The 23,889-nt window shown below is 31.4% G+C and overlaps 1 protein-coding gene across 1 annotated transcript; it reads left to right on the forward strand.

Annotated features, from left to right (window-relative positions):
• The first annotated feature begins 19,586 nt into the window (after nucleotides 1-19,586).
• LOC132286054 (disease resistance protein L6-like) lies at nucleotides 19,587-23,297 on the forward strand. Its single transcript, XM_059788308.1, has 4 exons — nucleotides 19,587-20,477; nucleotides 20,852-21,950; nucleotides 22,434-22,718; nucleotides 22,815-23,297. Exons 1-4 carry the CDS (start codon nucleotides 19,957-19,959, stop codon nucleotides 23,169-23,171), a joined length of 2,262 nt encoding a protein of 753 aa, XP_059644291.1. The 5' UTR covers nucleotides 19,587-19,956; the 3' UTR covers nucleotides 23,172-23,297.
• Nucleotides 23,298-23,889: the final 592 nt, after the last annotated feature.

Genomic DNA, 23,889 nt, shown 5'->3' on the forward strand with positions numbered 1-23,889 from the left:
TATATATATAACTACATCGACTTGACTTACTTGAAGACAACAAACTTTATTTTTATATAAAAGATTTTATTTTTTATTTTATTTTTTTTATCTATCTTTTGGGGAGAAGTGTTTTTCACGATATAATTAAAACGTCACTTATCAAAAAATTAAAAAAAACACGCACTAATAAATGATAAAAGAATCTTGGATATTAACAAGGAAGGTGATATTTAATTTTTAATCACTTTATATTGAGTAGAAAGTAAAATTAAGCAGATTGTATTGAAGCCACTATTTGAAGAAATAAACCATAAGTGACTATAGATTTCTTTTAAATAATTGAACCGTTGAATACATGTGTTTGGCAATTCTTCTAGTGGTATGTATGTACCATATTACATTCAGTAACTCTATTATTGTCCATTTCACGTAATTTTCATGCAATTAGCAAGTTAACAGATTGGGTAATTTTATCAAGGCTATGCAATAGTCCAATGATTCTAATTTGTTTAAAGCTTTATCGAGTTTAGGACAACCATTTATAACTACCCTTTTTGACTTCTTCAAATTTGTTTGACAAATATGTTTTAGTATTTGGACTCAGTCATCTCCTAAAGATGCCAATTGTGATCATATTTATTTTGTAATAAATAATTTTTATTATATTAGATTTATTTATTTATTTATTTTGCAACATACACAATTTCATAGCCAATAATCTCCATTTCTTTATAATTGTCTTTGTAGCTAAACCTGTTATTTATTGGTACAAACAATTTTTTTACTCTTTTTTTTTTTTTTTTTTTTTTTTTTTGTGGTAAAAACTAAAGTAAACCTTCAATATTCATCCCAAGAATGATAGTTTCATAACCGGGGTGGATTCAGGAAATTATATTTTGGGAGGCCAAAAATGATAAACAGTGGAGAGAGGAATACATGCACTCAGTTTCTTTGCAATACTAATTTACAATGGGTTTTTTAGTTTGTATATTAATAGTATATAATACGTAAATATATATATATATATATATATATATATATATATATATATTACTAATATATAATGGGTGTTTAGTGCAGGGTTGCAACTCGAGCGGGTTAGGCGGATTTAAGGTATAACTTGAGTCCAACGCACCATATGAAATGTTAAATCCAAGCTCAACAGTAATCCTATCTTCAACCTTAACTACTCAACCCACCATTCTACTTTTAAATTCGGGCTTACAACACGGGCTTAGATTCCTGATAAAAGCTTCGGATTAATTCAGGTTACTCATATGGCTAATCTTTACACTAAAAATTTAATATGATCTTGTTCGTGTGGTTTTTTGGTCTTACGCCGGTTAATGGACTCTGTGCGGGCGTGTCAGAGTATTTGTACAAAACACTCAAAATATTGATTCGAACACCAGCCTATCCCTTTTTTCGATCGCTGACTCTCAAGCGATTGTGTGGGAGAGAGACTAGTAAGAACTCCCAACAAGGTTCTTTTTATGCCTTGATAGAAGGACTTTTTATCTAAGATATTTAAAGAAGTAAAAAATGCAATGAAAAGTAAAGTAATTTAAATGAACTGGCTGAATTTAAATTGACTTTAAAATAAAGATGACTGAAATGAAGTGGACTGAAAAGTAATGGTGCAATGGAATAGAATAGGCCGAATTAAATTGACATGAATCTGATCAAAGATTTGTCATTTAAATTCATTTGCATAAAACAAAGAATAAATTGTAAATAGCATAATTAAGCATTGCAAGAGAAGAATAAGTTACTGGAACTTAGTTTCTTCGAATGAAAATTGTCATTTGGACAAATGAAATGAAGATAAAGATGACATTGAGTCATTTGATGAATTTTTTATTCATGCTGATTTGTGGTTGGTGCTGGACGACTTGGAAAGAATACAATACTTCTATTTATAGAAGTCTTATTATATTTTATTTCCTAAGTAATTGCTCTAAAAATCCTCTTTTTGTTGTTTTTCTTCACTTTGTTATTCAAACTAGGTCAAAACCCAGTGTTCTTCTGCATCTTGCTTCAATAGAAAATCCTTGTTGAAAACTCTCCTTGATTTAGTCAAATACAAGTTGTCATATTATTGCTGAAAAGTCACTAAAAAGTTACTACTTTTTATGTATAATAAAATAGAATGGAAAAAGAGAATTTATGTGACTAACTCCATTTATTTGGATAAAAAAAGTATTCTATGCGGAATATGCCCTCTCATTTGCACTTTGAAGTTTGAACTTCCACCATTTTATATTACGGTATTTGAGAAACTCTAACCTTTACAATTGAATTACTGAACCTCTTTGCAAATTTTTATAAATTCTCCAAGTAGCACTCGTTTAATATTTTCAATTCACTTCACTCTTATACCTTTTAGCTCATTTATATTTGGTCCACCAACAATCATCACAAACCAATAAAAAATAGAAGTAGAAAGTAAAATTAAGCAGATTATATTGAAGCCACTATTTGGAGAAATAAACCATAAGTGACTTTTGATTTCTTAAATAATTGAATCGTGTTTGGCAGAGGCAGTAGTTCTTCTATTGGTATGTAAATATGTACCCTATCACATTAGAAAATAAGGACTTTTTGATTTTTATTATTATATATTTTTAAAAATTTGTTATTTGCGTATTTTAGATAATTCAATGGCTAAATTGACCTAATATCCTTATTTGCACAAATTGTAAAATGTAAGGGAGTTTTTCGAACGACATAGGATTAATTGCACATTTTATATATTATGAAGGATTTTTTTGCACTCAACCCTTAACTAAACCTCATTTTGAGGTTTGTTTATTTACAAGTGGACGCACTTTGATTGGTAATAGGAAATTGATTTCCAGCTTGTTGGGAGATGAGCATTGGCCCAGCATCGCCTATTATTATAATCAAATCAATGTATTAGCCGGCAAATAATTTATATGATCAAGACAATAATGTATTAGCCGGGGAATAATTGTTCTAAACAAATTCATGAATGAATAGACTTGAGGACCCGCCATGATGAACAAAACCATATATTTTAGAAACAGTAACTTAAGAATACCTTCAATATGATATTCTGTTGTTACTATTTCATTTAAGTGTTATATATAAAACAATAAAAAATAAAAAATAAAGGTTGATTTATGTGTGAATTTATGGACGAATAATAAATTTAATCACATCAATATTAAATGTTGATAGCTGTCCATGAAATTGAAATTGAGGTGTGACATGAGATTTGTTTATTCACAAGTGGCCGTGCTTTGATGGGTAATAGGGAAGTGATTTGCAGCATCATTATGGGATGAATATTGACCATCACCTACTCTATCAGAAAGTATAATTAAATCAATGTATTAGTCTGTGGTGACCCCACTCTATTGATTATAGGTTAAAAAAAAAACAACGAAGAGAACCATTTCTATATATATAACTACATCGACTTGACTTACTTGAAGACAACAAACTTTATTTTTATATAAAAGATTTTATTTTTTATTTTATTTTTTTTATCTATCTTTTGGGGAGAAGTGTTTTTCACGATATAATTAAAACGTCACTTATCAAAAAATTAAAAAAAACACGCACTAATAAATGATAAAAGAATCTTGGATATTAACAAGGAAGGTGATATTTAATTTTTAATCACTTTATATTGAGTAGAAAGTAAAATTAAGCAGATTGTATTGAAGCCACTATTTGAAGAAATAAACCATAAGTGACTATAGATTTCTTTTAAATAATTGAACCGTTGAATACATGTGTTTGGCAATTCTTCTAGTGGTATGTATGTACCATATTACATTCAGTAACTCTATTATTGTCCATTTCACGTAATTTTCATGCAATTAGCAAGTTAACAGATTGGGTAATTTTATCAAGGCTATGCAATAGTCCAATGATTCTAATTTGTTTAAAGCTTTATCGAGTTTAGGACAACCATTTATAACTACCCTTTTTGACTTCTTCAAGTTTGTTTGACAAATATGTTTTAGTATTTGGACTCAGTCATCTCCTAAAGATGCCAATTGTGATCATATTTATTTTGTAATAAATAATTTTTATTATATTAGATTTATTTATTTATTTATTTTGCAACATACACAATTTCATAGCCAATAATCTCCATTTCTTTATAATTGTCTTTGTAGCTAAACCTGTTATTTATTGGTACAAACAATTTTTTTACTCTTTTTTTTTTTTTTTTTTTTTTTTTTTTTGTGGTAAAAACTAAAGTAAACCTTCAATATTCATCCCAAGAATGATAGTTTCATAACCGGGGTGGATTCAGGAAATTATATTTTGGGAGGCCAAAAATGATAAACAGTGGAGAGAGGAATACATGCACTCAGTTTCTTTGCAATACTAATTTACAATGGGTTTTTTAGTTTGTATATTAATAGTATATAATACGTAAATATATATATATATATATATATATTACTAATATATAATGGGTGTTTAGTGCAGGGTTGCAACTCGAGCGGGTTAGGCGGATTTAAGGTATAACTTGAGTCCAACGCACCATATGAAATGTTAAATCCAAGCTCAACAGTAATCCTATCTTCAACCTTAACTACTCAACCCACCATTCTACTTTTAAATTCGGGCTTACAACACGGGCTTAGATTCCTGATAAAAGCTTCGGATTAATTCAGGTTACTCATATGGCTAATCTTTACACTAAAAATTTAATATGATCTTGTTCGTGTGGTTTTTTGGTCTTACGCCGGTTAATGGACTCTGTGCGGGCGTGTCAGAGTATTTGTACAAAACACTCAAAATATTGATTCGAACACCAGCCTATCCCTTTTTTCGATCGCTGACTCTCAAGCGATTGTGTGGGAGAGAGACTAGTAAGAACTCCCAACAAGGTTCTTTTTATGCCTTGATAGAAGGACTTTTTATCTAAGATATTTAAAGAAGTAAAAAATGCAATGAAAAGTAAAGTAATTTAAATGAACTGGCTGAATTTAAATTGACTTTAAAATAAAGATGACTGAAATGAAGTGGACTGAAAAGTAATGGTGCAATGGAATAGAATAGGCCGAATTAAATTGACATGAATCTGATCAAAGATTTGTCATTTAAATTCATTTGCATAAAACAAAGAATAAATTGTAAATAGCATAATTAAGCATTGCAAGAGAAGAATAAGTTACTGGAACTTAGTTTCTTCGAATGAAAATTGTCATTTGGACAAATGAAATGAAGATAAAGATGACATTGAGTCATTTGATGAATTTTTTATTCATGCTGATTTGTGGTTGGTGCTGGACGACTTGGAAAGAATACAATACTTCTATTTATAGAAGTCTTATTATATTTTATTTCCTAAGTAATTGCTCTAAAAATCCTCTTTTTGTTGTTTTTCTTCACTTTGTTATTCAAACTAGGTCAAAACCCAGTGTTCTTCTGCATCTTGCTTCAATAGAAAATCCTTGTTGAAAACTCTCCTTGATTTAGTCAAATACAAGTTGTCATATTATTGCTGAAAAGTCACTAAAAAGTTACTACTTTTTATGTATAATAAAATAGAATGGAAAAAGAGAATTTATGTGACTAACTCCATTTATTTGGATAAAAAAAGTATTCTATGCGGAATATGCCCTCTCATTTGCACTTTGAAGTTTGAACTTCCACCATTTTATATTACGGTATTTGAGAAACTCTAACCTTTACAATTGAATTACTGAACCTCTTTGCAAATTTTTATAAATTCTCCAAGTAGCACTCGTTTAATATTTTCAATTCACTTCACTCTTATACCTTTTAGCTCATTTATATTTGGTCCACCAACAATCATCACAAACCAATAAAAAATAGAAGTAGAAAGTAAAATTAAGCAGATTATATTGAAGCCACTATTTGGAGAAATAAACCATAAGTGACTTTTGATTTCTTAAATAATTGAATCGTGTTTGGCAGAGGCAGTAGTTCTTCTATTGGTATGTAAATATGTACCCTATCACATTAGAAAATAAGGACTTTTTGATTTTTATTATTATATATTTTTAAAAATTTGTTATTTGCGTATTTTAGATAATTCAATGGCTAAATTGACCTAATATCCTTATTTGCACAAATTGTAAAATGTAAGGGAGTTTTTCGAACGACATAGGATTAATTGCACATTTTATATATTATGAAGGATTTTTTTGCACTCAACCCTTAACTAAACCTCATTTTGAGGTTTGTTTATTTACAAGTGGACGCACTTTGATTGGTAATAGGAAATTGATTTCCAGCTTGTTGGGAGATGAGCATTGGCCCAGCATCGCCTATTATTATAATCAAATCAATGTATTAGCCGGCAAATAATTTATATGATCAAGACAATAATGTATTAGCCGGGGAATAATTGTTCTAAACAAATTCATGAATGAATAGACTTGAGGACCCGCCATGATGAACAAAACCATATATTTTAGAAACAGTAACTTAAGAATACCTTCAATATGATATTCTGTTGTTACTATTTCATTTAAGTGTTATATATAAAACAATAAAAAATAAAAAATAAAGGTTGATTTATGTGTGAATTTATGGACGAATAATAAATTTAATCACATCAATATTAAATGTTGATAGCTGTCCATGAAATTGAAATTGAGGTGTGATATGAGGTTTGTTTATTCACAAGTGGCCGTGCTTTGATGGGTAATAAGAAAGTGATTTGCAGCATCATTATGGGATGAATATTGACCATCACCTACTCTATCAGAAAGTATAATTAAATCAATGTATTAGTCTGTGGTGACCCCACTCTATTGATCATAGGTTAAAAAAAAAAAACAAAAAAAAAACAACGAAGAGAACCATTTCTATATATATAACTACATCGACTTGACTTACTTGAAGACAACAAACTTTATTTTTATATAAAAGATTTTATTTTTTATTTTTTTTTTTTTATCTATCTTTTGGGGAGAAGTGTTTTTCACGATATAATTAAAACGTAACTTATCAAAAAATAATAAAAAAACACGCACGAATAAATGATAAAAGAATCTTGGATATTAACAAGGAAGGTGATATTTAATTTTTAATCACTTTATATTGAGTAGAAAGTATAATTAAGCCGATTGTATTGAAGCCACTATTTGAAGAAATAAACCATAAGTGACTAGAGATTTCTTTTAAATAATTGAACCCCTGAATACATGTGTTTGGCAATTCTTCTAGTGGTATGTATGTACCATATTACATTCAGTAACTCTATTATTGTCCATTTCACGTAATTTTCACGCAATTAGCAAGTTGACAGATTGGGTAATTTTATCAAGGCTATGCTATACCTTTTTGACTTCTTCAAGTTTGTTTGACAGATATGTTTTAGTATTTGGACTCAGTCATCTCCTAAAGATGCCAATTGTGATCATATTTATTTTGTAATAAATAATTTTTATTATATTAGATTTATTTATTTATTTATTTTGCAACATACACAATTTCATAGCCAATAATCTCCATTTCTTTATAATTGTCTTTGTAGCTAAACCTGTTATTTATTGGTACAAACAATTTTTTTACTCTTTTTTTTTTTTTTTGTGGTAAAAACTAAAGTAAACCTTCAATATTCATCCCAAGAATGATAGTTTCATAACCGGGGGTGGATTCAGGAAATTATATTTTGGGAGGCCAAAAATGATAAACAGTAAAGAGAGGAATACATGCACTCAGTTTCTTTGCAATACTAATTTACAATGGGTTTTTTAGTTTGTATATTAATAGTATATAATACGTAAATATATATATATATATATATATATATATATATATATATATATATATATTACTAATATATAATTGGTGTTTAGTGCAGGGTTGCAACTCGAGCGGGTTAGGCAGATTTAAGGTATAACTTGAGTCCAACGCACCATATGAAATGTTAAATCCAAGCTCAACAGTAATCCTATCTTCAACCTTAACTACTCAACCCACCCTTCTACTTTTAAATTCGGGCTTACAACATGGGCTTAGATTCCGGATAAAAGTTTCGGATTAATTCAGGTTACTCATATGGCTAATCTTTACACTAAAAATTTAATATGATCTTGTTCGTGTGGTTTTTTGGTCTTACGCCGGTTGATGGACTCTTTGCGGGCGTGCCAGAGTATTTGTACAAAACACTCAAAATATTGATTCGAACACCAGCCTATCCCTTTTTTCGATGGCTAACTCTCAAGCGATTGTATGGGAGAGAGACTAGTAAGAACTCCCAACAAGGTTCTTTTTATGCATTGATAGAAGGACTTTTTATCTAAGATATTTAAAGAAGTAAAAAATGCAATGAAAAGTAAAATAATTTAAATGAACTGGCTGAATTTAAATTGACTTTAAAATAAAGATGACTGAAATGAAGTGAACTGAAAAGTAATGGTGAAATGGAATAGAATAGGCCGAATTAAATTGACATGAATCTGATCAAAGATTTGTCATTTAAATTCATTTGCATAAAACAAAGAATAAATTATAAATAGCATAATTAAGCATTGCAAGAGAAGAATAAGTTACTGGAACTTAGTTTCTTCGAATGAAAATTGTCATTTGGACAAATGAAATGAAGATAAAGATGACATTGAGTCATTTGATGAATTTTTGATTCATGCTGATTTGTGGTTGGTGCTGGACGACTTGGAAAGAATACAATACTTCTATTTATAGAAGTCTTATTATACTTTATTTCCTAGGTAATTGCTCTAAAAATCCTCTTTTTGTTGTTTTTCTTCACTTTGTTATTCAAACTAGGTCAAAACCTAGTGTTCTTCTGCATCTTGCTTCAATAGAAAATTCTTGCTGAAAACTCTCCTTGATTTAGTCAAATACAAATTGTCATATTATTGCTGAAAAGTCACTAAAAAGTTACTACTTTTTAGCAACTCCTTTCCTAAACCTCGGCTAAAGTACTTCCTTTAAATGGCCTAATAGCCATTTGGACTTAGCAGTGATTCATATAATTGCCCCCTTTTAGGTTTCCTTCTCCAATTAAATCCCTATTTCATAGGGATTTCATTCTAACCAAATTTCTAATGTTTCTTTTCCAATCAATAACCAAATTTGAATTAATTCAAATTCCTTTGCAATATATATATATTCAACAACATCCTTATCGATAATGTGGCTGAAATATATTTCCCTAAATTTTCTCCTTTTATCTCTCTATTGGCCGTCTTTCTCACTGGTCCACGTCACTACTGAGGTGGTTGTCAAGTTTTAGTGCCAACAGATCTTAAATTAGTTTTAAATTAAATTACTCTCAAATAAGAAAAAATTTAAAGATTTTTAATAAATTACAAACAAATTTTTAGAAAATTAATTCTCCTAAATGTTAACATAAAATAAGTGAAGACTTAACAAAACAAGTTAAAAAGAAAAAAAGTAATTATAATTTAAATATTATATATAATGTATTTAAAAGTAAAAATATATATGAAAATAATATTAAAATTTGGGTTCGGATTAGCTCGAGTTACTAGCACTTCAACCCAATCCTAATTATAAAAATGATTATTTAAGCCCTTAAAAAATCGGACTGAGTTCGAATTAGATTCGGGTTACCCAATCCAATTTGTACTCCTAATTTAGTGTGTTTACTAATATGTCTTTTTAGTTGCATATTAGTACTACATAATTGACCTTTACTAATACACACAAACTTGGCCCACTTAGAAAAATTTTTTTTTTTTTTATTATTATTATTCTTATTATTATTATTATTATTTTAGCACCTGTTGCTTAATGTAGGAGCGAGACTGCTGCCAGATAGCTTTTCTGAAGTCCTCTCAAGTTTAAAGAATCTGGATGTCGTCTGTATTCTTAATCTTGCTATAATCTAGTTAATTTACAAGAAACTGCACTCTCTTGAGTTTGTCAATCTTGGGAACTTCGTCTATAGTTTTTGCTATAATCACAACATTAGTATACCATGTATAAATTTGTGAAAATTGTTCTCTTGCTAGTTAATATTAAATTAGTGAGCATGTTTTAAGTAGACAAAATCTTTTTGAGTGTTGTCTTTAGGTCTGATAAGAAATTCAAATATAATTTCGTGATCTAAAATTTTGTTCTAATTTCACAATTAGGGGTTTAACGTGTTTTCTTGATAGCATCTGTTTCCATACTCTTTTTTTAGAATATATTTTTTATTTTTTAGTAAGGGTCCGTTTGGTTAGTTAGAAATTGATGATGGAAAGTAAAAAAAGGAAAGTGAAGTGAAAGAAAAGAAAATTAGTTTTCTATTATGCATTTGGTTAGAAAGAATTTTTTTGAAGAAACTTGTGAGAAAATGTTGTTTAATTAGTCTGGATAGCAAAAAAATGAAAGGAAAATGATTTTATATGTCAAAATTACCCTTATGAATTTAATAGTAAAATAATAATAATATATACAATTAAATGATAATAATATTAGTAAAATAATATATACAATTAAATTACCCTTATGAATTTAATAATAATAATAATACTGATAAAATAATATATATAATTGGATTTATAAATAAATATATATGTCTATATATGTACGCGTGTCTCTTTATGTAGTTTTTTTTTTTTTTTTTTTGAAGTTTTCATTTTATATTAGGACTCTGCTGTTAGATTAGTTTACTTTGTTTTGTAGCTGTAGCGAAAAATTTTAATTTCAAGAGTAAAAGAGTTGTAATCAATTTAGGAGTATTAATTTGGGTAAGAAAACTTTCCTTTTGTAAGTATGAAGAAACAAAAGGAAACATTTTACACAAGGGTATAAGAGAAAATTAATATATAATGATATAATTTTCACGTGAAACTAAAATTTTCACGTGTTTTATAGTGGAAACATCTTGATGAAAATCAAGCAGTTACAGGAATATTATTTTCTTGAAAATTTTCTTTTTCACGCTAACCGGCTAAAAATCTTAAAAAATCTCTGTTTCTTTTCCTTTCTCGCTAATTCACGCTAACCAAACTAAATTAATAGACTTGTTACACTTTATCAGAGAGTATTATTATTATTATTATCTCTTTTTCTTTTTTTTCTTACCTTCTAACATTTTGTTCTGTGACATGATCCCTAAAATGATGGATGGTATTCCGAAATTGGTAATCCATAGCAATATTTTATGGTATTCATAAATTTTTTTTGTTACCTGGAAATCGAGAGGCGTGCAATAATAGTTATTCGATGAACTTGATAATCCATAACAATATTATGTGTGTTTATTTTTCATCATTACATGATAATTGAGAAAGTCTTCTATTTTCTACCCTTTATCTTATGGTTGCTACGGTTAAGGAAAAGATTGCAATTAGAGGGACCAGGATCACCTCTAGTCCCACAGTATCCCATTCTCTCCTTTTTGTGTTAGTGAATAGTAGTTACTATGGTGGGTAAAAATATTTATTTGTTTTATACACAATTTTCACACACACACACACATATATATATATGTATGTATACACTATACACAAATACTATTTCTTCTTCCCTTCCTTACTTTCAGCAACCCATTTCAGCAACCCAAATCCCACCATTTTCTTCTCTCCCAAAATATTGATTTTGATTTCTTTCCAAAATCCGGCCATTTTAACAACCCAAATTTTGATTTCTTTCCAACATATTGTTTGTTTCCAAAGTATTTCAAAATACAAAGGCATAGTTTTTTTTGTTTAATTATTTGTGTACTGTATAACATCCCAAACAGTTTGTAATCTAAGTCAATGTAAGTTGTACACAACATCCCAACATAATCCTAATAGATTATTTATACATAACATCCCAACAGTTTGTAATTTAAGTGAGTATAAATTGTAAGTAACATCTCAACATAATCCTACTTAACATCCCAAGCAATACGTATTTTGTATCCCAAGCAGTACTAACTATATTTCATACTTATGTTATACATAAAATCCCAACAAAATTCTACTAAAAAGAGTGCGAACCAGTGATGTTTGTACTCTTTAATCAAATAAAAAAAAAAGCAGACCAAAAATCGAGATTTACATAAATAAAGCTTAAATCTATTGATAATACTCTGGAGTTTCTGCATAATACTTTAGTGAAATTACATGGGTTTTTGGAGTGTGTTTGGGTTTTGAAGTAAAGTTTTAAAGTTTAAAAGTTATTGTGTGTCCTTGGAGAGTCCATTAATGGAAGCTGATGAAGCTTCTAGAGAGAGAAATGAAGAAGATGACATTTTGGAAAAAGACAAGTGTATTTTGGATACAATATTTAAATGTGTTTATATATATGGAATACAATATTTAAAGCTTTTATATATAAAATACATGGGTGGTGAAAATTTAGTTACCCAAGATTTTTAATTGATGTGGTCAATTCTCCTCCATTTATTTCAAAATGGTGGAAATGGCACACTATGAGACTGGAGGTGATTTTCACCCAAGGAAGAAGACCACATTTTGGAAGAAGACAAGATATTTTGGATACAATATTTAAATGTGTTTATATATATATAATACAATATTTAAAGCTTTTATATATAAAATACAAAGGTGGTAAAAATTTAGTTACCCAAGATTTTTAATTGATGTGGCCAATTCTCCTCCACTTATTCCAAAATGGTGGAAATGGTACACTATGTGAGTGGATGTGATTTTCACCCGCAATGCAATTAGAGTAGGGAAAATTTGGATTTGGCGAATGAATTGTTTGATGAAATTCAAATGAATTTGAAATGAAAATTACCCGAAAAAATATGTTTAAATGTGTCATTTTTCACGTGTTAGTTGAGAATATTTCAGTCATTCCAGTCCAATAAGTAAAAAAAAAAATGTAGCGTATTATTATGGATGATCGGTGTAATTTTTTCTAATATAGTTTTGGTTCAAAATTTTCTTTTAAAGTAGCAAGAAGAATTGATGGAAACACACTAGATATTTTATTGAAGCAAGAATACATGGGCATAAACACTTGGAATACACACCAGAGAGACAAGTTCACTTATTGCAAAATGCCTTAGAATGAAGCAAAACCTCAATTCATAGTAGAAGTTTCGGACTTCCATCTCCAAATCTTACTACATTACAGCTTAATTGCATGTAAAAAATACATATTGCGGCACTGAAACAAAATTTATAATAGTAAAGGTACATTAATTTAGTGAGTGGATGACATGTGATGAATAAAGTTGCAATTGTTCATTCACCTTTATCTTTTTTTTTGGGGGAGAGTAAATTCTTTATACCCACTCTTCCACTGTACCATCTATCATTTCTTTTTCAACTTTTTATAGAATAAATTTGATCCTTTTCACATTTTAACTACAACCTTTAAAAATTACTAGAGGATCAGGAGTGAAATACATATTTAAGAAGTAATTATTTCATTTATCCTCTAATATTTATAAATCATTTCTATGTATCTTGAGTATATATATATATATATATATATATATATATATATATTTTGTGTGTAAGATTCCTCTCGAAATTGTAAGATTCTCTAAAGATTTCAAATCTATTTCAAGATGAGTAATGATACATTTTTTAAATTAGGTAGTTATTTAAAAATAATTATGTGAGTAAAGGAGGCGAACCCATCAAATGATGTCATCTGAGAGGTTCGGGTACCGCAGTCATCTTCATTAGTCATCTTCATTTAAAATTCTCTTAATTTGAAAAATATAATTCGTAGTCATCTTCATTAGTCATCTTCATTTAAAATTCTCTTAATTTGAAAAATATAATTTTTCTTTCAAAAGTGAAATTTTTTAACTTCTGAACCCTTCAAGGCTTTTTCCTCGTTAAATCATCACAAATTAAATATAAATGAGTTTTTTTATTATTTTTCATGGGCTTTTAAGATATTCTCCCAAAACAATACCTTTATAAATCTTGCCAAGCTAACCATTTAAAAATCTAGCAAAAATACGAGGCAAGAAGATTGATGGTTTACTTGGTTCAGTTTTTTAAAAATAATTTTCAAAAATTTTAAAAACAAAAAATTATTTTTAAAGAATTATAAAAACAATAATTATCAAAAAAACTTCTTTACAATTTTTTAATTTATAATTATCAAAAAACAGAAAACTATCCAAACCCCAAAAACTTTACAGAAGAGGGGAAGCGCTCTTTTGCTGTAACACTACAGAATTAATGACCTGAGAGGCTGAAACATTCCCGTTTACCACTGGTGTGAGTTTTTTTTTTTTCTTTTTATCATTTTTTTTTTCTATTTTTTATTTTTCTATGACCAGGCAAATGTTAGGGCCGTTGGATTCTCAAGTTAAAATTAACGACCCAGATTCTTCACAGTGGGATAAAAAAGGACTCTATTTATTTTATTATTATTATTATTTTCGTCTTAGAGGAGTGAGTAAAAAGTTCATCGCTGGAAAAAGTTAGTCTCATTTTGTTTTATTGGTTGAGTTGAGCTTACTTTAAGAATTGAACTTGGCTTTCTACTGTTGGTGGGGAGGTTGATTTCCCAAATTGGGCTATTCCTTGGTGGACTATATTTGCCTTGTAATAGTTATTCTTCTAATGACAAGAACAATCGAGATTCTCTCTTATCCTGCCGACAGAAGATGACAAATGTTGAATAGTAGATATTACTATCCTAGACCAACCCCTCAAGATTTCTGAGTATGAAAATAATCTTCTTCATACAAGATATCTTGATGGGTTGGTCTAGGATAGTAATATCTACTCGGAGCAGGGGCTGTATTTGAGTGGATATTTTTATCATAGACAATTCTGTTAAGATTAGGCATAGTTGAAAAAGCAGCTTGAAAATCCTCAATATGAGGAGAGAATTCATTTTCAGAGACAGTGTCAGATTCAGTATGGGACAAAGTTTGGATTTTTAATCCTTGTATTTTCTAAGTAAGGAGTTGAAGAAATTCTTCATTCTTTTTCTGATTAGACAACTTGAAACCTGAAACCTCAATAGCAGGTTGAACAAGAGCCTTTGATAAGGGAGCTTCTAAGGAAGGTTGGACAGAGATGGTCTTAGTATTAAGAATATTTAATACCGTATCAACACCTGTCTCAATTCTTCCCAATTGGGACCCTATCATTTGCATACAGACATTAGTATAATTATTCTGTCGATATACTTTGTAAATATCTTCTTTAACAACAGCACTGGCTTTGTCAATAAAAGATGGTTGGCTATAAGCCTTGGTTTCTATTTTTGCACCGGTATCCTCATCTGATTTTCTCAAAATTAGAGTTTCAGTTGAAGGATGGACTGAGTGAATAACTTTATCAGTTTTAGTGGTCCATGTTTTTAGAAAATCATCCAAAATATTTAAATTCATAATGGAATGATGTGTCAGACAAAACCAAGAAACAAAAGGTATAACCATTTGTTGTTCTTGAAGATATTCATAAAACTGTGTTTTATAAAACTATAATTTTTCTGTATCAAAAGTTTTAAAATACCAATTTCTAAACTCTTGATATTTTTCCTGTTAAAATTCAGCATTAATGACTTTTCTATCAAGTGTAAAATCCATTAAAACTAATATTCTTCTCTTTCATCACTTTTGTCTTCAGTCTTGTCTTCAACACCTAATTCTGATGGTGTGGGAGTGAAGTCTATTCCAAATTCTCGACGTGATGGATTCTTTGGTGCTGGTTCATAAACAGCTTGTGGAATTTTATTCTGTGATTGCTGAATTCCCTTCAGCTTGAGTCTATCAGCCTCTGTGAATTCATTTTTGTCCTTAGACATTCCTGAAACAGAGTTGCGAGAAGGAGGGTAGGAAACCTTATAAGGAATATTAATTCCTCTAGATGATGTAGATCTGGGTAGATCTAAAGATCTTCTAAAATTAAGAAGAACATCACCATCATTATCCTGGATAACACAGTCCAAATTCCTATTGAGAATAGGTTTTGCAGGAACTGCATTAGGAATTGTCCAATGGTCAAGGAATGTTATTTCACTCCAAGAAATCATCTTTTTTGTGGCAATATTTGAAATGAACATGTTTGTATCCCAAATCGCTGCTACTCCTTTAGAGTCTTTGCGAATGACTTTCGAACAATAGGTATCAAGTACCTTATAATGGATGCGATAAATTACACTCATCACCTCTGATCCAGGTAAGAAATTATACCCATGAGTCTGTACACGAAGACTAGCTGCATCGTATATGTTTCTATTTGTCAAAGATAGATTGAGACTAGGATATACATCAAAGTAAACCAGTCCATGACATAGACTGGTTTCCAGTGCACCCATCAAAGAAGGGTGAAAATCTAAACACCTAGCATCCCTAAGTGTTGCTTGAATACAAGCATCCATTCCAAGTAAGGCTAAAGGTTTAAAAACAATCTAAATTAAACCTATATGGATATACTTGTATTTCTTCATGTATCTCTAAAGATCACGAGGAGACAATAATTTAATTATTGTGTCCTTGTTGCTCAATTGCATCGTCTGCTCCATGGTTTTAACTGCCCATAAATCAGCGATATTGAGCATCCCGATTTTGTAAATGCTGCTTGCATTTACTGGTGGAATAGTCCACTTGTTCAATTTATTCTGAACATCAGTAAATTCAATTAACTCTGAATTCTTGATAAATTCAGAATCCTGTGAATCCTGTTCTACCATACTAGAAGATGGGTCTAACATGATTGTTGAAGATTGCTAATGCTTAAGATCTGTATAGAATAATCATTATAATATTATGTAATGAACAGTAAGGTACTATTCTGTCGTCGTGCTGCGTAAGAGATGCCATATTACTCGTTTGTCAACGGTTTACTGGAAACAACGACCTTTGGAGCAATTTAATGCAAAATTGGTCTAAAATTCCAACGCGACTTTTGGACGACCCATAATAGAATCTACTGATAAGCAGGATTTAAACAGATTAGTAATCTCAATATTCTTTACATTATTATCATAAGAATCATCTTACCAGAAACTTAAAAGCATTAACAATATAAGTTTAAGCCAATATAATGGCTCTGATATCAAAAAGAGAGAGGATCGTATTGAACAGTAAGTACAGTTCAGAATAAGATAACTATTAAATAACTTTGAAAACAATAAATAACTTTGAAACACTTATAGAAAACTTTCTTCTTTATTGAACTTCAAAATAAAGTACATTGAGAAATATTACAAAAGAAAGAGAAAGGAAAACTGAAAGATGCATTGAGGGGAAACATTGCCCTCTATTTATACATAAAATTGGACTTGACAATTCAATATGAAGTCCACATAATGGCTGGAAGACGTGTGTTGGAATAATGCAGTCGGATGGCCCGCCACTACTTTCTGTCTCCTTATCGGATAGTAATGATCAACTTTTGACAAGAAAGAGTACTGTAGAAACAAAGACTTTTGGGGAAAGTGCTTTGTCATCTTCTGTCAGCAGGATAAGAGAGAATCTCTACTGTTTGGGAGCCTTCATCTTTTCTTTCAAGTGGATAGTTAAAGAATCTCAATAATTTTTTGCAGAGGGGTCCTCATCCTGAATAGGATCCTTATTTGGATCTTGTGCTTCGCTAGCTAGACAGGAGTATTGATTACCATCTTGGCTGGATACTGATACCATGGATATGTCATCCGAAACTGTGGAAGTAGAAGAACCAAATGTATTGACAAATTTAGTCTTCATGAAATCCATGCATTTAACCATTAAATCTGTTTCAGTAATTAATGGCTGCTATTTTCTGATCATATCTTTAATCAATTCAAAGGATTAAAGATATCAGTGGCATCTGGAAACTGAGTCAATGTCAGTTTAGGAATAACATCCTGATACTCCACGGTTTTCTGTTTAATAAGGGTCAAGAGAGCTGTAATAGATGGCTCTTGAGACATGCTAGCCCACCATCTGTAATAAAAAATCCTTTGCAAGATGGGCAGCTTATCAGAATTATAACTGCATTGGAAATCCCATCTCCAAATCCAAGGGATTCCAAATTCTGTAAAGAATAAGAGGGAGGATTTTCCTGCAGAAATATTACCCTGTCCTCTGAGCTGAGGATGGAACTGCTGCCATGGGAAGAATAAGTGCCTCACTGTTTCTAGTAAAATATCCAGATCTGAACCAAATATAGCCCACCAAGGAATAGCCAAATTTGGGAAATCAACCTTAAAAGATTGAGGACATATCTTGAAAAACCAAGTATGTTTATGTGTCGGATTCTGATAAAAGAACGAATATGTCCATACTGAGATATAATCCCAGTAATTATAATTATGCCCGAAAGTAAGTTTTCTGGATAAATTAGAATTTAATCCCCAGTCAGAAGGCGTATAAAGCTTTTTAAAGATAGCTTTACTATAAGTAAGAAGACTATCTTTGGAATTCAGAAATTTCTTTGTGTGGGTAAATTCCACAGAGGAAGTTTCAGTAAGCATGGCTTCATAGACATATCTATGGCGACCATCTGGTGCTGCATATTGTCGTATTTGGAAATATCTAGATTTTACTTCCCAATGGTCTGGCATCCATTGCTCATCCTAAGGATCCAGAACCAATACTGGTTGAATATACCTTGAATTAGGTAGCCATAGAGTTTCTGTTATAAGAACCTCTTTCATGGTTTTCTTCTGTGAGCTTTCTCCTTGAGTAGGAGTCCGAAGCAAATCAGAGAGATGCTCCAAAGCTGGATACTGATCATCAATGAGTGGTATAACCACTTTGACTTTTGCCCTGCCTTTGCCACGGCCTTTTGTGGTATTACCACGGCCCTGCCCATTATGGGGCTGATTCATGAACCCTGTAAAAATTCACGGGTTAAGAAATCAAGTAAAGAATTAGAACTGCCTTTAATATATTCAATTGAAAAATCAAAAGCAGATAAATCAGCTTGCCATCCAGCAAATATCTGTTTGGAAACTAAATTTTTAACATCTTTTTCTTGTACTTGTTTAGCAGCACTACAATCAATGAGTAACAAGAATTTCTGATTAATTAAATCATCTTGGAATTTATAAATGCAATTTACTAAAGAAAGAATTTCCTTCTTAATAGTAGAATAATTTAATTGTGTATTTTTCCAAACTCCTGAAGTGAAGCGAAGAAGCTCCTCTATTCCTGTTTTTGGATTCTTTTGTTTAAGAATACCACCATAGCCAATATTGGAGGCATCTGTCTCAACAATTTTAAATCATGAAGAATTTGCTAGGCCTAAGCAAGGAATCTGTTTAGCACGAAGTTTAATCTTTTGGACGGCTCTTGTATGTTCTTCAGTCTAAGGGGAAGGTGACTTTCTGAGCCGTGTGTATAAAATTGTTGTATCCTGTACAAGATTCTTGTAATGGTTACGAATATAATTCAAACTACCAAGAAATCTTTGCAGTTGAGTTTTGTCTTTAATTTCATCAAGGAATTTAGAGGCAAACTCAATACTTCTGTCAATGGATTTGATTGTTCCATCACAAATTTCATGACCAAGAAATCTTACTTGGGTAAGCAAAATTTTTAGTTTAGGAGTAGAAACTACTAAACCACTTCTGTAAATAACATCTTTGAAAATTTTCAAATGCTTATAATGTTGTTCTATTGATTTTGAAAATATTAAAATATCATCAATATCGACAATAGAAAATGTCATTCAAAATATGTTGAAATTATGAAGGGAATTTTTTAAACTAAAGGGCATTACTGTCCATTCATACTGTCCAAAGGGTACACAATTTTTTTTTATCATTTTTTTTTTCTATTTTTTATTTTTCTATGACCATGCAAATGTTGGGGCCGTTGGATTCTCAAGTTAAAATTAACGACCCAGATTCGTCACAGTGGGATAAAAAAGGACTCTATTTATTTTATTTTATTTTATTATTATTATTATTTTCGTCTCAGAGGAGTGAGTAAAAAGTTCATTGCTGGAAAAAGTTAGTCTCATTTTGTTTTATTGGTTGAGTTGAGCTGACTCAAAGAATTGAACTTGGCTTTCTACTGTTGGTTGGGAGATCTGAGGAGCTTCGCAAATCCATTGCCAAAACCCCAAAGGGAGAAAGAGAGACCTGATCGATCGGCTTCCATTCTATCCTACAATGGAGTTTGATGCAAGTTCAAGCTCTGTTTTGGACTCTTCTTCATCCAGGTCCCTTCCAGGAGGCGAATACGAAGTGTTTTTGAGTTTCAGAGGCCCCGACACTCGCTACATCTTCACAGATTATCTATACACCAATCTCGATAGTGTTGGAGTTCGCACCTTTCGAGACGATACCGAGATCCGCAAAGGAGAAAAGTTCGGCCCTGCGCTCCTCACAGCAATCACAGAATCCAGGATCTCAATTCCAATATTCTCCCAAGAGTATGCTTCCAGTAAATGGTGCCTTATGGAGCTCGCCAAGATGGTGGAGTGCAATAGAGATACTGGGCAATTGATTTTACCCATCTTCTACAAAGTCACACCCGATGAAGTCAAGCATCAACCAGCTGGGAGCACTTACGAGGAGGCCTTCGTCCAACACACGAACAACTTTGGCGAAAGCAAAGTTGAAGAGTGGAAGGAGGCATTGACAGAGGTTGGAGCACGAGAGGGTTGGGAAGTCAAGAAACAAGCTGATAGGTAATTTCTTTCTCCTAATAAACCCTAGATATTTTTTTGTGTATGTTGAGGCAATGGATGAAATAATCTATTTAAAGCTTTAATCATTGGGTGGGTTTCAAATTAAAGTTAAATTAGGGGAGCAGAAATAAAATTGAAAGAAGAACTTTTAAGATTATTGGTTTTGTGAGTTAGAGCTAGTCACTAAAATTAGAATAAATAACCAAAAATGTCCCTTCTTCTCGTTTATGCTTACTTTCATTAACCTCAATTTCTATTATTTTCTATTATTAGCACTGTTTTCTTCATAATAAAAAAATGGATCTCTATTGTTCACTTTAATTTCATTCAAGTAACTAACTATTTGTTCTATATTCCACCTTAACATCAATCAGGTATGAGGGAGAACTTATAAAGATCATTGTTCAAACAGTGTTGTTAGAGTTGAAGAAGAATTACATGTTTTTAACTGACAAGTTGATTGGAATCGATCATCATGAAAATGAAATGATGAAATTATTAAATGTTGGCTCCAATGATGTAAGAATTGTTGGTATCTGTGGTCTGGGTGGTATTGGCAAGACAACTATTGCCAAGTTCATCTACAACAAACTCTTGCAGAAATTTACATGTCGTAGCTTTCTTCAAAATGTTCGTGAATCGGAACAACGCGATGGACTTGTTAGTTTGCAGAAACAGCTTCTTGCTGAAACTTTAAATTGGCATCCTTATATTTCTAACGTTGATAGCGGAATCAACATTATTAGAGACAGATTTATCAGAAAGAAAGTTCTCCTTGTTCTTGATGATGTTACTCAAAGGTCCCAATTTGATGGTCTTGTTGGAAAGCGGAGTTGGTTTGGTCCAGGAAGTACAATCATAGTTACTGCTAGATACAAACATGTTTTAGAAGCTCTTGAAATTAAAGATACTTATGAACCCCCATTCATGGACTCCGAGCAATCTCTTCAACTTTTCAGCATGCATGCCTTTAGGAGAACGTTTCCACCCGAAGAATACATTAGTATCTCTAGACAAATTGTATCCACTGCTGCAGGTCTTCCTCTCACTCTTGAAGTTATAGGTTCATTTCTATCTCTATTTGGCAAGACGGAAACATCTTGGAAAGATACATTGGAGAAGTTGAAGAAAGTACCACCCAAGGAAGTCTTGAACACCTTGATGATAAGTTATCAAGCATTAGGCCATGAGCAAAAACAAATATTTCTTGATATTGCATGCCTTTTTGTCGGGATGGATAAAACATATCTATTTTACATGTGGGATGCTTGTGGCTACCATCCAGAGATAGAAATTAACGTCCTTTGTCTCATGTCTCTTGTAAAAATGGAAGATGATAATGTGTTATGGATGCATGATCAATTAAGAGATCTCGGTAGAGATATTGTCCGTCAAGAAAATTTTGATAATCCGGAAAAGCGTAGTAGAGTATGGGATCACGAGGAGGCCTTGCAAATATTGAAGCAACGGAGGGTAAGATTTGCCCCCTTTTTTCTACGAAAATTTTAATTTTTGTATTCTATCTATCTTCCCTAATCAGTTTGTTTCATGCCATAGTTCATTTCATAGGAGTCTTCTTTCGTGCTAAGTGTATTTATGCAAAATATATTTGGTGTCAATCTGCTTTGTTTGTTTTTGGCTGGTGATGTTCAACAACTTCAACGAAAATGGTCATGTAGATGGAACTATAAGGGCCACCTTCTCCCCTCAGAGCTAAAAAATATCTTTTTTATCTTCAAGCTATTGTTTTCTATGATGCTGTCATGGTTGTCTATATTTATTAATAAATATTTTTTTTTTATTATGTTATAGAACTCAGCAAAATGAAGTCGAAAACATAATTAATATTTTAACTAGAAAAGATGAAAGCAGCCTCTAATAGCCGTATTTTTGTTAGTACGCCATATTCTGGCCTTAATACATTGTTTACTTATTTTTAAGGTTTTCCATATGCAGGGTAGGGAAGTGGTTGAAGCTTTGAATCTTGACTTTGAATCAGGGTCTCAACCTTGCTTTACAAATGAGGAATTTGTGGGGCTAGAAAAACTAAGGTATCTCCGACTGGATGGCGTAAAACTTGTTGGGGATTTTAAAAATCATTTTTCAAGGTTAAGATGGCTTAATTGGCGTGGTTGCCCTCCGCATTTCGAACCAACTAATTTTCATTTAGAGAATCTCGTCGTTCTTGATCTATCACAGAGTGACATAACAGAAGACTGGATGGGTTGGAGACAGATGAAGGTCTCGTAGGATATCTCTACTCCTAGTTTCTATCTCTTATTATATACTCGCTGTAAATTGATCTTCCTGTGGTTGTCTTGCTTTTCTTTTCGACAGATGGCAAATAAGTTGAAGGTTTTAGTACTCGCAAGTTGTGCATTGAGGAGAACTCCCGACTTGTCAACATATAAATCTTTGGAGAGATTGATTCTTCGAGGCTGTGTAAGTTTGATCGAAATTGACCGTTCTATTGGTGATCTGAGGAATTTGAAAGTACTGAACATTTCAGGGACTCATATAAGGAACTTACCTGATGAAATATGGGGGCTGGAGAATCTGGAAGTGATTGATGCTACAGATTGTTATTATTTGAAGAGGGATATTCTGAATTCTCTTTGCAGCAGGGGACGTTCATCTTTGAGATTTTTAAGCTCTTCTAGGAGCTCTCTCATCCCTTCAAACCCAATCGCTTAACATAAGAGACTGCATGTATTTTTGTGATAAGTGTCCTCTTTCAAGTTATGAATTAGTCATTTTGAGAAGAAGAAATATTTTCGAATGTGTTAAACTTCGTTTGGTTTTGATCTGGTTCAAATTTAATTTCGCGGTCTAGAAAGTATTGTTTGTGTTTCACAATCATCCTCAACAAAGGGTTAAATGGGTGTCGAGATTGGTGTTCTAGAATGATATATTAGAACTCCTGCCACATCCCAACATAAACCCCCTTGCTTATGGATCACGAAATGAAACCCATATGAAGCATTACTCCATTTTTCCTGCCAAGCTCATCTAGAGGTATGGATGAGGGCAACCGGTTTGGAATGCCAAAAAAGAGCTGCTTGAACACAAAATTGAGAAATTATTAGGTGGTCGAGGCACATTGATCGCTACTGTCGCATAACTAAGACAAAGAAAAATAAAAAAGACAAAGGTATGAGGACAAGCAACATTTTCTACAAAAGAGTTGAAATTAATGGCTTACTTGTCCTTTAAATTGTAAATTATTAGATTAATTTGGTATTGAATACTTCCCTGCTCCCCCTCCCTCAAATTTATGGGAAGTGATACTCTTACTCTTGTAAACGCACACTTTTTTTTTTTTATTTTAAAAATGACAAAAATACACCTAATACTTGAACATGTTATTTTAAATAAGGAACACTAACATCATTTTACGTCAAAAGTGGGTGGA

This window comes from Cornus florida, unplaced genomic scaffold (genome assembly GCF_030987335.1).
Source record: "Cornus florida cultivar Cherokee Brave unplaced genomic scaffold, ASM3098733v1 CherokeeBrave_3.0.0_Hap2_Chr11, whole genome shotgun sequence".
NCBI classification, from domain to species: domain Eukaryota; kingdom Viridiplantae; phylum Streptophyta; class Magnoliopsida; order Cornales; family Cornaceae; genus Cornus; species Cornus florida.

Bases quoted from the DNA above. Each gene is read 5' to 3' on its own strand.
- LOC132286054 (XM_059788308.1), top strand. From the start codon at position 19,957: ATGGAGTTTGATGCAAGTTCAAGCTCTGTTTTGGACTCTTCTTCATCC. The intron at 20,478-20,851 runs GTAATTTCTTTC...AACATCAATCAG, and splicing joins GTCAAGAAACAAGCTGATAG to GTATGAGGGAGAACTTATAA. The intron at 21,951-22,433 runs GTAAGATTTGCC...TTCCATATGCAG, and splicing joins AAATATTGAAGCAACGGAGG to GGTAGGGAAGTGGTTGAAGC.